Source organism: Lolium perenne, chromosome 7 (genome assembly GCF_019359855.2).
Source record: "Lolium perenne isolate Kyuss_39 chromosome 7, Kyuss_2.0, whole genome shotgun sequence".
Classification (NCBI taxonomy): Eukaryota; Viridiplantae; Streptophyta; class Magnoliopsida; order Poales; family Poaceae; genus Lolium; species Lolium perenne.
In genome coordinates, this window is record NC_067250.2 from 47944442 (window position 1) to 47960036 (window position 15595).

Genomic DNA, 15595 nt, shown 5'->3' on the forward strand with positions numbered 1-15595 from the left:
CAGCACGCGACCGTTGGGAACCCCAAGTGGAAGGTGTGATGCGTACAGCAGTAAGTTTCCCTCAGTTAGAAACCAAGGTTTATCGAACCAGTAGGAGTCAAGAAGCACGTTGAAGGTTGATGGCGGCGAGATGTAGTGCAGCGCAACACCAGGGATTCCGGCGCCAACGTGGAACCTGCACAACACAACCAAAGTACTTTGCCCCAACGAAACAGTGAGGTTGTCAATCTCACCGGCTTGCTGTAACAAAGGATTAGATGTATAGTGTGGATGATGATTGTTTGCAGAGAACAGTAAAGAACAATTGCAGTAGATTGTATTTCAGATGTAAAGAATGGACCGGGGTCCACAGTTCACTAGTGGTGTCTCTCCCATAAGATAAATAGCATGTTGGGTGAACAAATTACAGTTGGGCAATTGACAAATAGAGAGGGCATGACCATGCACATACATTATATGATGAGTATAGTGAGATTTAATTGGGCATTACGACAAAGTACATAGACCGCTATCCAGCATGCATCTATGCCTAAAAACTCCACCTTCAGGTTATCATCCGAACCCCTTCCAGTATTAAGTTGCAAACAACAGACAATTGCATTAAGTATGGTACGTAATGTAATCAATAACTACATCCTCGGACATAGCATCAATGTTTTATCCCTAGTGGCAACAGCACATCCATAACCTTAGAGGTTTCTCTCACTCCCCCAGATTCACGGAGACATGAACCCACTATCGAGCATAAATACTCCCTCTTGGAGTTAAGAGTAAAAACTTGGTCAGAGCCTCTACTAATAACGGAGAGCATGCAAGATCATAAACAACACATAGATAATAGATTGATAATCAACATAACATAGTATTCTCTATCCATCGGATCCCAACAAACACAACATATAGCATTACAGATAGATGATCTTGATCATGTCAGGCAGCTCACAAGATCCGACAATGAAGCATAATGAGGAGAAGACAACCATCTAGCTACTGCTATGGACCCATAGTCCAGGTGTGAACTACTCACTCATCACTCCGGAGGCGACCATGGCGGTGTAGAGTCCTCCGGGAGATGAATCCCCTCTCCGGCAGGGTGCCGGAGGCGATCTCCTGAATCCCCCGAGATGGGATTGGCGGCGGCGGCGTCTCTGGAAGGTTTTCCGTATCGTGGCTCTCGGTACTGGGGGTTTCGCGACGAAGGCTATATGTAGGCGGAAGGGCAGGTCAGGGGGCCACACGAGGGGCCCAGACACTAGGCCGGCGCGGGCCCCCCTTGGGCCGCACCACCCTGTGGTCTGGCCACCTCGTGGCCCCACTTCGTCTCCTCTTCGGTCTTCTGGAAGCTTCGTGCTAAAATAGGCCCCTGGGCGTTGATTTCGTCCAATTCCGAGAATATTTCCTTACTAGGATTTCTGAAACCAAAACAGCAGAAAACAGCAACTGGCTCTTCGGCATCTCGTTAATAGGTTAGTTCCAGAAAATGCATAAATATGACATAAATTATGCATAAAACATGTAGATATCATCAATAATGTGGCATGGAACATAAGAAATTATCGATACGTCGGAGACGTATCAGCATCCCCAAGCTTAGTTTCTGCTCGTCCCGAGCAGGTAAACGATAACAAAGATAATTTCTGGAGTGACATGCCATCATAACCTTGATCATACTATTGTAAGCATATGTAGTGAATGCAGCGATCAAAACAATGTAAATGACATGAGTAAACAACTGAATCATATAGCAAAGACTTTTCATGAATAGTACTTTCAAGACAAGCATCAATAAGTCTTGCATAAGAGTTAACTCATAAAGCAATAATTCAAAGTAAAGGCATTGAAGCAACACAAAGGAAGATTAAGTTTCAGCGGTTGCTTTCAACTTATAACATGTATATCTCATGGATAATTGTCAATGTAAAGTAATATAACAAGTGCAATATGCAAGTATGTAGGAATCAATGCACAGTTCACACAAGTGTTTGCTTCTTGAGGTGGAGAGAGATAGGTGAACTGACTCAACATAAAAGTAAAAGAAAGGTCCTTCAAAGAGGAAAGCATCGATTGCTATATTTGTGCTAGAGCTTTGGTTTTGAAAACAAGAAACAATTTTGTCAACGGTAGTAATAAAGCATATGTGTTATGTAAATTATATCTTACAAGTTGCAAGCCTCATGCATAGTATACTAATAGTGCCCGCACCTTGTCCTAATTAGCTTCGATTACCGGGATTATCATCGCAATACACATGTTTTAACCAAGTGTCACAAAGGGGTACCTCTATGCCGCCTGTACAAAGGTCTAAGGAGAAAGCTCGCATTGGATTTCTCGCTATTGATTATTCTCAACTTAGACATCCATACCGGGACAACATAGACAACAGATAATGGACTCCTCTTTAATGCATAAGCATGTAGCAACAATTAATTTTCTCATATGAGATTGAGGATATATGTCCAAAACTGAAACTTCCACCATGATTCATGGCTTTAGTTAGCGGCCCAATGTTCTTCTCTAACAATATGCATGCTCTAACCATTAAATGAGTGGTAAATCGCCCTTACTTCAGACAAGACGGACATGCATAGCAACTCACATGATATTCAACAAAGAGTAGTTGATGGCGTCCCCAGGAACATGGTTATCGCACAACAAGCAACTTAATAAGAGATAAAGTGCATAAGTACATATTCAATACCACAATAGTTTTTAGGCTATTTGTCCCATGAGCTATATATTGTAAAGGTAGAGGATAGAAATTTTAAAGGTAGCACTCAAGCAATTTACTTTGGAATGGCGGAGAAATACCATGTAGTAGGTAGGTATGGTGGACACAAATGGCATAGTGGTTGGCTCAAGGATTTTGGATGCATGAGAAGTATTCCCTCTCGATACAAGGTTTAGGCTAGCAAGGTTATTTGAAACAAACACATGGATGAACCGGTGCAGCAAAACTCACATAAAAGACATATTGTAAACATTATAAGACTCTACACCGTCTTCCTTTTTGTTCAAACTCAATACTAGAAATTATCTAGACTTTAGAGAGACCAATTATGCAAACCAAATTTTAGCAAGCTCTATGTATTTCTTCATTAATAGGTGCAAAGTATATGATGCAAGAGCTTAAACATGAGCACAACTATTGCCAAGTATCAAATTATCCAAGACATTTTAGCAATTACTACATGTATCATTTTCCAATTCCAACCATATAACAATTTAACGAAGAAGATTCAACCTTCGCCATGAATACTATGAGTAAAGCCTAAGGACATACTTGTCCATATGCAACAGCGGAGCGTGTCTCTCTCCCACACAAAAAATGCTAGGATCCATTTTATTCAAACAAAACAAAAACAAAAACAAACCGATGCTCCAAGCAAAGTACATAAGATGTGATGGAATAAAAATATAGTTTCAGGGGAGGAACCTGATAATGTTGTCGATGAAGAAGGGGATGCCTTGGGCATCCCCAAGCTTAGACGCTTGAGTCTTGTTGAAATATGCAGGGGTGAACCACCGGGGCATCCCCAAGCTTAGAGCTTTCACTCTCCTTGATCATGTTGTATCATCTCCCTCTCTTGATCCTTGAAAACTTCCTCCACACCAAACTCAAAACAACTCATTAGAGGGTTAGTGCACAATTAAAATATACATGTTCAGAGGTGACATAATCATTCTTAATACTTCTGGACATTGCACAAAGCTACTGAAAGTCAATGGAATCGAAAAATCCATCAAGCATAGCAAAACAGGCAATGCGAAATAAAAGGCAGAATCTGTCAAAACAGAACAGTTCGTAAAGACGAATTTTATTGAGGCACCAGACTTGCTCAAATGAAAATGCTCAAATTGAATGAAAGTTGCGTACATATCAGAGGATCACTCACGTAAATTGGCTTAATTTTCTGAGTTACCTACATAGAATTAGGCCCAGATTCGTGACAGCAAAGAAATCTGTTTCTGCGCAGTAATCCAAATCTAGTATGAACCTTACTATCAACGACTTTACTTGGCACAACAATGCACAAAACTAAGATAAGGAGAGGTTGCTACAGTAGTAAACAACTTCCAAGACTCAAAATAAAAAATAAAGGTACTGTAGTAAAAACATGGGTTGTCTCCCATAAGCGCTTTTCTTTAACGCCTTTCAGCTAGGCGCAGAAAGTGTGTATCAAGTATTATCAAGAGATGGTGCATCTACAGCGGGGTGTGGAGTTTTCTCAACCATGCATAGTATATTGGATACATAAGTTTCAGCTGCTCCCTTTTCATTAGTCTTGGGCTTGCTACTCTCATCAAACAAATTTTCAGGAACAAGCCATGCATAGTTATTTTCTAGTGCCTCATGCATTGCTAGGAGCTTACATTGTATTGGTGCTTTAATCTCCCCACCATTATTAACATTATTAGTATACTTAATTCTATCCATATCCATCTTTTCAAGTGTTCTTTTAAAATCGGTGATCATGCCAAGCCTATCATGCTTACTAAAAACTTTTCTAGCTTCTTTAGCTATATCCGCAAATTCTCGCACTAAGACTTTTAGGTCAAAATCTCTCTTCTCTCCCCTCTCCATATCAGAAAGTGTAACTAATTTTTTTGTATTTTGATTTAATGCAGAAAACAAAGTAGTAAATAAAATAAAGCAAGACAAAAACAAAGTAAAGAGATTGGGATGTGGAGACTCCCCTTGCAGCGTGTCTTGATCTCCCCGGCAACGGCGCCAGAAATTTAGCTTGACACGCGTACAGCACGCGACCGTTGGGAACCCCAAGTGGAAGGTGTGATGCGTACAGCAGTAAGTTTCCCTCAGTTAGAAACCAAGGTTTATCGAACCAGTAGGAGTCAAGAAGCACGTTGAAGGTTGATGGCGGCGAGATGTAGTGCGGCGCAACACCAGGGATTACGGCGCCAACGTGGAACCTGCACAACACAACCAAAGTACTTTGCCCCAACGAAACAGTGAGGTTGTCAATCTCACCGGCTTGTTGTAACAAAGGATTAGATGTATAGTGTGGATGATGATTGTTTGCAGAGAACAGTAAAGAACAATTGCAGTAGATTGTATTTCAGATGTAAAGAATGGACCGGGGTCCACAGTTCACTAGTGGTGTCTCTCCCATAAGATAAATAGCATGTTGGGTGAACAAATTACAGTTGGGCAATTGACAAATAGAGAGGGCATGACCATGCACATACATGATATGATGAGTATAGTGAGATTTAATTAGGCATTACGACAAAGTACATAGACCGCTATCCAGCATGCATCTATGCCTAAAAACTCCACCTTCAGGTTATCATCCGAACCCCTTCCAGTATTAAGTTGCAAACAACAGACAATTGCATTAAGTATGATGCGTAATGTAATCAATAACTACATCCTCGGACATAGCATCAATGTTTTATCCCTAGTGGCAACAGCACATCCATAACCTTAAAGGTTTCTCTCACTCCCCCAGATTCACGGAGACATGAACCCACTATCGAGCATAAATACTCCCTCTTGGAGTTAAGAGTAAAAACTTGGCCAGAGCCTCTACTAATAACGGAGAGCATGCAAGATCATAAACAACACATAGATAATAGATTGATAATCAACATAACATAGTATTCTCTATCCATCGGATCCCAACAAACACAACATATAGCATTACAGATAGATGATCTTGATCATGTTAGGCAGCTCACAAGATCCGACAATGAAGCATAATGAGGAGAAGACAACCATCTAGCTACTGCTATGGACCCATAGTCCAGGGGTGAACTACTCACTCATCACTCCGGAGGCGATCATGGCGGTGTAGAGTCCTCCGGGAGATGAATCCCCTCTCCGGCAGGGTGCCGGAGGCGATCTCCTGAATCCCCCGAGATGGGATTGGCGGCGGCGGCGTCTCTGGAAGGTTTTCCGTATCGTGGCTCTCGGTACTGGGGGTTTCGCGACGAAGGCTATATGTAGGCGGAAGGGCAGGTCAAGGGGCCACACGAGGGGCCCAGACACTAGGCCGGCGCGAGCCCCCCTTGGGCCGCGCCGCCCTGTGGTATGGCCACCTCGTGGCCCCACTTCGTGTCCTCTTCGGTCTTCTGGAAGATTCGTGCTAAAATAGGCCCCTGGGCGTTGATTTCGTCCAATTCCGAGAATATTTCCTTACTAGGATTTCTGAAACCAAAAACAGCAGAAAACAACAACTGGCTCTTCGGCATCTCGTTAATAGGTTAGTTCCAGAAAATGCATAAATATGATATAAAGTATGCATAAAACATATAGATATCATCAATAATGTGGCATGGAACATAAGAAATTATCGATACGTCGGAGACGTATCAGTGACGAGCCGGAAGTGCCAGCGTGAGGACGATGAGGCGGGCCATCAAGGAAGTAGTAGTTTAATTTTTTTCAAAGTTTTTATATATATTATTTATGTTTTTTCCAAGTATGTATATGTAATTTGTTTGTTGCACGCGCGCCTGCAAATTTCTTCAATCTATAAGATTAAAAACTTCCCCAAACGCATGCGTGCCGTATCTCGGGAAGATGATGCGAGGAGGACGAAGATCGGCCTCTGTCGCCGAAAAGTCGGGGCCACCAGACAATTCCCGCGCTATTGTTTTCTCCGGACTACACGAGCGCTCCCCGGGGGGGGGGGGGGGGGGGTTAACATGGACTCGCCGGATGGATGGAAGCCCAAATCCGAGTGAAAACGAGAACCCGGAGGCGCGACTGAGCCATTTTTTGCCGTTCCGATGCAAAAAATGGCTGCCGGGGCTCGTCGAGGAGACGGCTGATGCTCTAATGTTTGTTCCAACAAAGCAATACTACATGTATGCTCCAGCACACAAATGAGCAGAATCTCTCGTTCCCTTCTACCTTCTCAGAAAGCAACTCCATTTGGTACCTTGGCAGCACAGGTAGATGCATAGGCATAAGCCAGACCAGGAATACTCTCCTCGTAACTCGTCTCGTAAGAGTGCACATACTTGAATCTTGTTCTCAGTCAGTGCAACTACAGTACACGACATTCGAACAACAGATTGACACAGTGAAGATTTATTTTCAGCCTCCATTAGCAAGAACTCGACATTTTTCTAGCAGGAAACCCATCTTCAGTAGGTTCGCTAATTACCTTATGTAACAGGAAGTCCATCCTATCTCAAACAGAGAAGAGATCCCGGTCATGGCATCAAACAAATTGGCCATAAACTGAACACAATATGAGAAACCGATCAATGCAATCCAACAAACAATTTGGAGCAGAGAATGCATCGTTTCGGTTCAGCAGCATCCCGAATGTAACCGCACAGAGCACCACTGTCTTTCACCAATTAGAGATCTCCCATAAACCCTATAAATAATCCCCAAATTGGCTGATGCATCTAATTGACTATCCGAAATCAGATCGCCCTCAAAACTTTCACAATTGACACCACGCCAAAACCAAATTAGCAAGAAAACTTGACCAGGGAAACAGATCGCGTGGACGCATCAAGTTCGAGATCCGGTAAGTATGAGCAGCATCATTTGGGATACACGACAGCCAAACGAAAGATTTGAGACAGTCAAGATCGAAAGGACTAAACGATTCAGCTTTCCATTAGCAAAAACTGAGACCAAGCACAACCAGCTGTTGTCTTGTGTACCGGCAATACATACACCTAACCAAAACACATTTTCTCCCTCCCTATGCTGTGTAGGCTAGGCGCGGCTACTCCTTGGCGGCGGGCTTCTTCTTCTTCTTGGGGGACTCCTTCTCAGCGGCGGCGGCGGCCTTCTCGGCGGTCTTCTTGGGGAGCAGGACGGACTGGATGTTGGGCAGCACCCCGCCGTTGGCGATGGTGACGCCGGCGAGCAGCTTGCCGAGCTCCTCGTCGTTGCGGATGGCGAGCAGCAGGTGGCGAGGCACGATGCGGCTCTTCTTGTTGTCTTTCGCCGCGTTGCCGGCCAGCTCCAGGACCTGAGGGAAGAACCAAGATCAACCGCGTCAGAAACCAATCCAGGCGTCGAGCGCGAGGAAGGACGAAGAGGGAGGGGCATTCGGATAGATTGATCGGTTACCTCTGCTGCGAGGTACTCGAGGACGGCGGCGAGGTAGACGGGGCCGCCGGAGCCGACGCGCTGGGCGTAGCGGCCCTTCTTGAGGAAGCGCCCGATGCGGCCGACGGGGAACTGGAGCCCGGCCTTGGCGGAGCGCGTCACCGCCTTCTTCCTCTCGGCGCCCTTCCTTCCGGCCATCTTCTCCGACGAACTCAAGATGTGGCGTCGGCGGCTGGATCGAAAGGGAGGGCGGCGCGCTGCTCTTTGAATTGTGAGATGGATCGGCGGCGAGGTGGAGAGATTTATAGGAACCTGGAGGGAGCGCGATCCGTGGGAGGGTCCGATGGACCAATCAGGGCGCAGGGATTTTTGGTGTGGCCCGGCGCTTCTTTTTCGTTTCGTTTCTTTTCGCGGTGAAAAGGGAACTCCGGTGTGGGCAACGAAATCCGAAGATTGGGAGCCGCGGGAAAAAAGGGATTCTAATGCAAGAATTATTACTTGCTTATTTTAAGGTGTGCTTATTCGGAAAATTACATGCGCTGTTTCTTAGTAGTACTATAATTTTTCTTTTTGTTTACAATTAGCTCACCGAATCTGCGGCTCGGTTTTTCTTATTAAAACTTAACTCCGGATGATCGTTTTCATACTCCTAAGATCATAATTTGGGGACACTCGTAGCAAGCTCGCTATGCATGAACGTTTCAATGCGATCATTTTTTCAAAGATTATGATCGGCAAGAATGATACGACGTTTCCCCTGATAAAAAAAACATACAATGTGTGGGGTGAAATTCAAACGAAAGGACACAAAAAAATACAATATTTGTATCAAAGTTATCAAAGGAAAGAAAAAAAATACAGTTGTGGATCTTGCATTTTTCCTGGTTTTTTCTTTTTAAATCAATACCACATATAGTTATAGTAATAAACAGCACATGATAGAGATACACCAACCGTCTCCAACCATTATAAAATAAAATCTAAAAAGGACAAAATCTTCAAGGTCCTCGAACCTTTTTTTCTTTCATGATACAATCTTGTATTTATCTGAAGACAGCCCAAGATATATAACAAATCATAGACCGTGATCACCAACGAAGGTTCTCCCTAATCTTAATTTGAGCCGCCATGCAAGACTATATGCGCACGCACAATCATTAAAGTAGGCATACCAACACTGGTATATCAGGAAAAAATAAATTATCAAGAACGTAGCACTTATACAATCGATCGGGACCAGGCCTGGGTAGGGCTTGTGGCTGTTTCTGCGTCTTGCATCTGAGGTATGGGCAATGGCGGATAAAACTAGCGCTGGATCCTCTGGCACTGGGGCAGGGGAAGATGGTGGAATTGACGATATGCTGATGCACCTGGAGCTGTGTGATGATGAACTTGATGACGTTGTCCTGGGTAAGACGGCGGTGGCGGAGTTTCGGAAGGAGGCCCGTTGGCTAGCGATTGGTAAGGTCCTGACTACAAAATCGTTTAGTGCAGAGGCGCTCTTCGAGAAGATGAAGGCAATATGGAATTTGTCGCGCGAACCAGGATGTCGTGAGGCGGGCAAAAATTTGTACATCTTCCAGATGCATTGCCTTGGCGACTGGAAGAAGGTTGTGCATCAAGGACCGTGGACTTTTCGCAGATGTGTGGTGATGATTGAGGAATATGACGGTATGTCTGACCTGGAGACGGTATCGTTTACTGGCATGTATGTTTGGGCACAAATTCATGGAATCCCAGAACTGTATAGAAAGGCAGTGGTCGTTGATGATCTCGCCCGAAAGCTGGGTAAAGCAAAGGAGGTACAGATGGCACTGAAACTCTTCTACGAAGGCAATTATGTGCGCATCAGGGTGATGATTGATACAACGAAGCCACTAATGCGTTTCGTTTCTCTGTCGGTGATTGGCGAGGAGAGGATGAAAGGACGAGATGTCGCCTAGAGGGGGTGAATAGGCGTTTAAAAACTCTTACGGATTTGGCTTGTAAGAATGCGGAATTAAACTAACGTTTAGTTTACAAGCACAACCCCTAAATATGCTAGGCTCAACTAAGTGCAACAACAACAACTAAGCAAGATAGGCACAAGATATATGTAGCACAAGTGATAGCAAGATATATGTACTTCAAGCACGATGGCTATCACAAGGAAAGAAAGCTCGGGTATAGAAATAACCGAGGCACGTGAAGACGAGGATGTACTCCCGTGTTCCCTTCCTTTGCAAGAAGGTACGTCACGTTTGGAGGAGTGGAGGTCCCACGAAGGATTCCCCAACGCCACGAAGGCTCACCCTATTCTCCGAGCCAAACCCACGAAAGATAATGGCCCTTTCCTTATGGTTAGCTTTTCCTCCACTCCGGAGATGGCAAGCTCCACAACCACTTCACAAGCTCCACGAAGAAGAAGCCCGGGCCTCTTCACAATCTTCCTTGAAGAGATCACCGGAGCATCAACCGCCAAGCCAACTAGGAGGTCTCCCTCCAAGAGTAACAAGCTCACGGTCTCTCACTCGAACTAATCGTGGTGGAGAGCTCAACACTATGCAATGATGCAAAGCAAGAACACTAGAGGTGTTCAAATCCTTCACACTCAAATCCCACCAAAGCAAAAAATGCTAGGATGAGATTGGAGAGGAAGAACAAAGAGGAAATCAAAAAATGTCTCCAAGATCTAGATCCAAAGGGTTCCCCTCACTTAGAGGAGAGATGGATTGGTGGGGATTGTAGATCTAGATCTCCTCTCTTAGATCCCTCAAGAATGGGCAAGAATCATGGGAGGAAACAAGAGAGAGGGCAAGTTCTTCAAAGTTAACAATGGAGGAGAGAAAGTGGAAGAACTTATCCAGCCCAAGGTGGAAGAAGGACTATTTATAGCTGATACATCTCAAACGTATCTATAATTTCTTATGTTCCATGCTACTTTTATGATGATACTCACATGTTTTATACACACTTTATGTCATATTTATGCATTTTCCGGCACTAACCTATTGACAAGATGCCGAAGAGCCAGTTGCTATTTTCTGCTGTTTCTGGTTTCAGAAATCCTACAAAGGAAATATTCTCGGAATTGGACGAAATCAACGCACAGGGTCTTATTTTTCAACGGAGCTTCCAGAAGACCGACGGAGTTACGAAGTGGGGCGACGAGGCACCACCACACCAGGGCCACGCGGCCAAGGTGGGCCCCGCGCCGCCCTGTTGTGTGGGGCCCTCGCGCCGCCTCCAACCCTACCCTTCCGCCTACTTAAAGCCTTCGTGGTGAAAACACCAGTACCAAGAGCCACGATACGGAAAACCTTCCAGAGACGCCACCGCCGCCGCCAATCCCATCTCGGGGGATTCAGGAGATCGCCTCCGGCACCCTGCCGGAGAGGGGAATCATCTCCCGGAGGACTCTTCATCGCCATGATCGCCTCCGGATTGATGTGTGAGTAGTTCACCCCTGGACTATGGGTCCATAGCAGTAGCTAGATGGTTGTCTTCTCCTCATGTGCTATCATGTTAGATCTTGTGAGCTGCCTATCATGATCAAGATCATCTATTTGTAATGCTACAAGTTGTGTTTGTTGGGATCCGATGAATATGGAATACTATGTTATGTTGATTATCAATCTATCATATATGTGTTGTTTATGATCTTGCATGCTCTCCGTTACTAGTAGAGGCTCTGGCCAAGTTGATACTTGTAACTCCAAGAGGGAGTATTTATGCTCGATAGTGGGTTCATGCCTCCATTTAATTTGGGACAGTGACAGAAAGTTCTAAGGTTGTGGATGTGCTGTTGCCACTAGGAATAAAACATCAATGCTTTGTCTAAGGATATTTGTGTTGATTACATTACGCACCATACTTAATGCAATTGTCTGTTGTTTGCAACTTAATACTGGAAGGGGTGCGGATGCTAACCTGAAGGTGGACTTTTTAGGCATAGATGCATGCTGGATAGCGGTCTATGTACTTTGTCGTAATGCCCAATTGAATTTCACACTAATCATCATGATATGTATGTGCATTGTTATGCCCTCTTTATTTGTCAATTGCCCAACTGTAATTTGTTCACCCAACATGCTATTTCTTATTGGAGAGACACCACTAGTGAAATGTGGACCCCAGTCCATTCTTTTACATCGAATACAATCTACTGTAAACATTGTTCTTTACTGTTCTTCGCATACAAATATCATTTTCCACACTATACAATTAATCCTTTGTTTACAGCAAGCCGGTGAGATTGACAACCTCACTGTTACGTTGGGGCAAAGTACTTTGATTGTGTTGTGCAGGTTCCACGTTGGCACCGGAATCCCTGGTGTTGCACCGCACTACACTCCGCCACCAACAACCTTCACGTGCTCCTTGACTCCTACTGGTTCGATAACCTTGGTTTCTTACTGAGGGAAAACTTGTTGTTGTACGCATCACACCTTACTCTTGGGGTTCCCAACGGACGTGTGCTTTACGCGTATCAAGCTCTTTTTCTGGCGCCGTTGCCGGGGAGATCAAGACACGCTGCAAGGGGAGTCTCTCACTTCCAATCTCTCTACTTTGTTTTTGTCTTGCTTTACTTTATTTTATTTACTACTTTGTTTGCTCATTATATCAAAAATACAAAAAAATTAGTTACTTTCTTTACTTTATTTACTATCTTGTTTGCATTCTCTATATTAAAAACACAAAAAAAATAAGTTACTTGCATTTATTTTATCTAGTTTGCTTTATTTACTATTGCTAAAATGGGTACTCCTGAAATACTAAGTTGTGTGACTTCACTAGTACAAATAATAATGATTTCCTATGCACACCTATTGCTCCACCTGCTACTATAGCAGAATTTTTTGAAATTAAACCTGCTTTACTAAATCTTGTTATGAGAGAGCAATTTTCTGGTGTTAGTTCTGATGATGCTGCTGCCCATCTTAATAATTTTGTTGAACTATGTGAGATGCAAAAGTATAAGGATGTAGATGGTGACATTATAAAATTAAAATTGTTTCCTTTCTCCTTAAGAGGAAGAGCTAAAGATTGGTTGCTATCTTTGCCTAAGAATAGTATTGATTCATGGACTAAATGTAAGGATGATTTCATTGGTAGATATTATCCTCCTGCTAAAATTATATCTTTGAGAAGTAGCATAATGAATTTTAAGCAATTGGATAATGAGCATGTTGCTCAAGCATGGGAAAGAATGTAATCCTTGGTTAAAAATTGCCCTTCCCATGGACTGACTACTTGGATGATCATCCAAACCTTTTATGCAGGATTGAATTTTTCTTCGCGGAACCTATTGGATTCAGCTGCTGGAGGTACTTTTCTGTCCATCACTCTAGGCGCCGCAACAAAGCTTCTTGATAATATGATGATTAATTACTCTGAATGGCACACGGAAAGAGCTCCACAAGGTAAGAAGGTAAATTCTGTTGAAGAAACCTCCTCCTTGAGTGATAAGATTGATGCTATTATGTCTATGCTTGTGAATGGTAGATCTAATGTTGATCCTAATAATGTTCCTTTGGCTTCATTGGTTGCTCAAGAAGAGCATGTTGATGTGAACTTCATTAAAAATAATAATTTCAACAACAATGCTTATAGGAATAATTCTGGTAACAACTATAGGCCATATCCTTCTAATAATGGTAATGGTTATGGTAATTCTTATGGGAATTCTTACAAAAATAATAGGAGTGTACCCTCTGGTCTTGAAGCCATGCTTAAAGAATTTATTAGTACACAAACTTCTTTTAACAAATCTGTTGAAGAAAAACTTGGTAAAATTGATATTCTTGCTTCTAAAGTTGATAGTCTTGATGCTGATGTTGATCTTTTAAACTTGAAAGTTATGCCTAATTAAACTAAATATATTAAGTCATTTCCTACAGCAAACGCCATCCAAGTTCGAATTAATGAAAATATTAGATTGATGGTTGAATTGCGTGCTAGGTGGGAAAAAGAAGAAAATGCTAAAGAGAATAATGTAGCTAAAGTTTGGACTATTACCACCACTAGTAATGATAATGCTTCACATGTTGCTACACCTCCTACTATCAATGGTAAAATAATTGGTGTTGGTAATGTTTCTACTCCTAATACAAAGCTTGCAAAACTGCCTGAAACTGCTAAAACTGCTTGTGATAAAACTGCTGAAATTTTTAAAAAATATTGGGGACAACGATCCCATTGCTGTAGATCATAATGGTTTACATTTTGATGATTGTCACATATCTGAAGTTATAAAGTTCTTACAAAAACTTGCTAGAAGTCCCAATGCTAGTGCTATAAATTTGGCCTTTACAAAACATATTACAAATGCTCTCATAAAAGCTAGAGAAGAGAAACTAAAACTTGAAACTTCTATTCCTAGGAAGTTGGAAGATGGTTGGGAGCCCATCATTAAGATGAAGGTCAATGATTTTGATTGTAATGCTTTATGTTATCTTGGTGCAAGTATTTCCGTTATGCCTAAGAAAATCTATAATATGCTTGACTTGCCACCATTGAAAAATTGTTATTTGGATGTTAATCTTACTGATAATTCTAGAAAGAAACCTTTGGGGAGGATTGATAATGTTCGCATTACGGTTAATAATAACCTTGTCCCCGTTGATTTTGTTGTCTTGGATATTGAATGCAATGCATCTTGTCCTATTATTTTGGGAAGACCTTTTCTTCGAACTGTTGGTGCTATTATTGATATGAAGGAAGGTAATATTAAATATCAATTTCCTCTCAAGAAAGGTATGGAACACTTCCCTAGAAAGAGAATGAAGTTACCTTTTGATTCTATCATTAGAACAAATTATGATGTTGATGCTTCATCTCTTGATATTACTTGATTCACACTTTCTGCGCCTAGCTGAAAGGCGTTAAAGAAAAGTGCTTACGGGAGACAACCCATTATTTTACTTCTGCACTTTTGTTTTATATTTGATTCTTGGAAGTTGTTACTACTGTAGCAACCTCTCCTTATCTTTATTTTATTCCATTGTTGTGCCAAGTAAAGTCTTTGATAGTAAAGATAATACTAGATTTGGATTACTGCGCAGAAACAAATTTTTTGCTGTCACGAATTTGAGTAGTATTCTCTGTAGGTAACTCAGAAAAATCTGCCAATTTACGTGAGTGATCCTCAGATATGTACGCAACTTTCATTCAGTATGAGAATTTTCATCTGAGCAAGTTAAATGCCCCATAAAAATTCGTCTTTACAGACTGTTCTGTTTTGACAGATTCTGCCTTTTACTTCGCATTGCCTGTTTTGCTATGTTTGATGGATTTATTTGTTCCATTAACTTTCAGTAGCTTTGTGCAATGTCCAGAAGTGTTAAGAATGATTATGTCACCTCTGAATATGTGAATTTTTGATTATGCACTAACCCTCTAATGAGTTTGTTTCGAGTTTGGTGTGGAGGAAGTTTTCAAGGATCAAGAGAGGAGGATGATACAATATGATCAAGGAGAGTGAAAACTCTAAGCTTGGGGATGCCCCCGTGGTTCATCCCTGCACATTTCAAGAAGACTCACGCATCTAAGCTTGGGGATTCCCAAGGCATACCCTTC

The 15595-nt window shown here is 42.5% G+C and overlaps 2 protein-coding genes across 2 annotated transcripts; one reads left to right on the top strand and one right to left on the bottom strand.

The window, feature by feature from the left end:
* Positions 1-7575: 7575 nt before the first annotated feature.
* On the bottom strand, positions 7576-8295 carry LOC127317598 (protein H2A.5). Its single transcript, XM_051348168.2, has 2 exons — positions 8060-8295; positions 7576-7958 (listed from the first exon to the last, which is right to left on the bottom strand). Exons 1-2 carry the CDS (start codon positions 8234-8236, stop codon positions 7710-7712), a joined length of 426 nt encoding a protein of 141 aa, XP_051204128.1. The 5' UTR covers positions 8237-8295; the 3' UTR covers positions 7576-7709.
* A 1035-nt stretch (positions 8296-9330) lies between these two features.
* LOC139833577 (uncharacterized) lies at positions 9331-9981 on the top strand. Its single transcript, XM_071823886.1, has one exon. It carries the CDS (start codon positions 9331-9333, stop codon positions 9979-9981), a length of 651 nt encoding a protein of 216 aa, XP_071679987.1.
* The last annotated feature ends 5614 nt before the right edge of the window (positions 9982-15595 follow it).

Coding starts and splice junctions, on each gene's coding strand:
- LOC139833577 (XM_071823886.1), top strand. CDS start 9,331: ATGGCGGATAAAACTAGCGCTGGATCCTCTGGCACTGGGGCAGGGGAA.
- LOC127317598 (XM_051348168.2), bottom strand. CDS start 8,236: ATGGCCGGAAGGAAGGGCGCCGAGAGGAAGAAGGCGGTGACGCGCTCC. Junction 7,959..8,059: donor TCGAGTACCTCGCAGCAGAG/GTAACCGATCAA, acceptor TTCTTCCCTCAG/GTCCTGGAGCTGGCCGGCAA.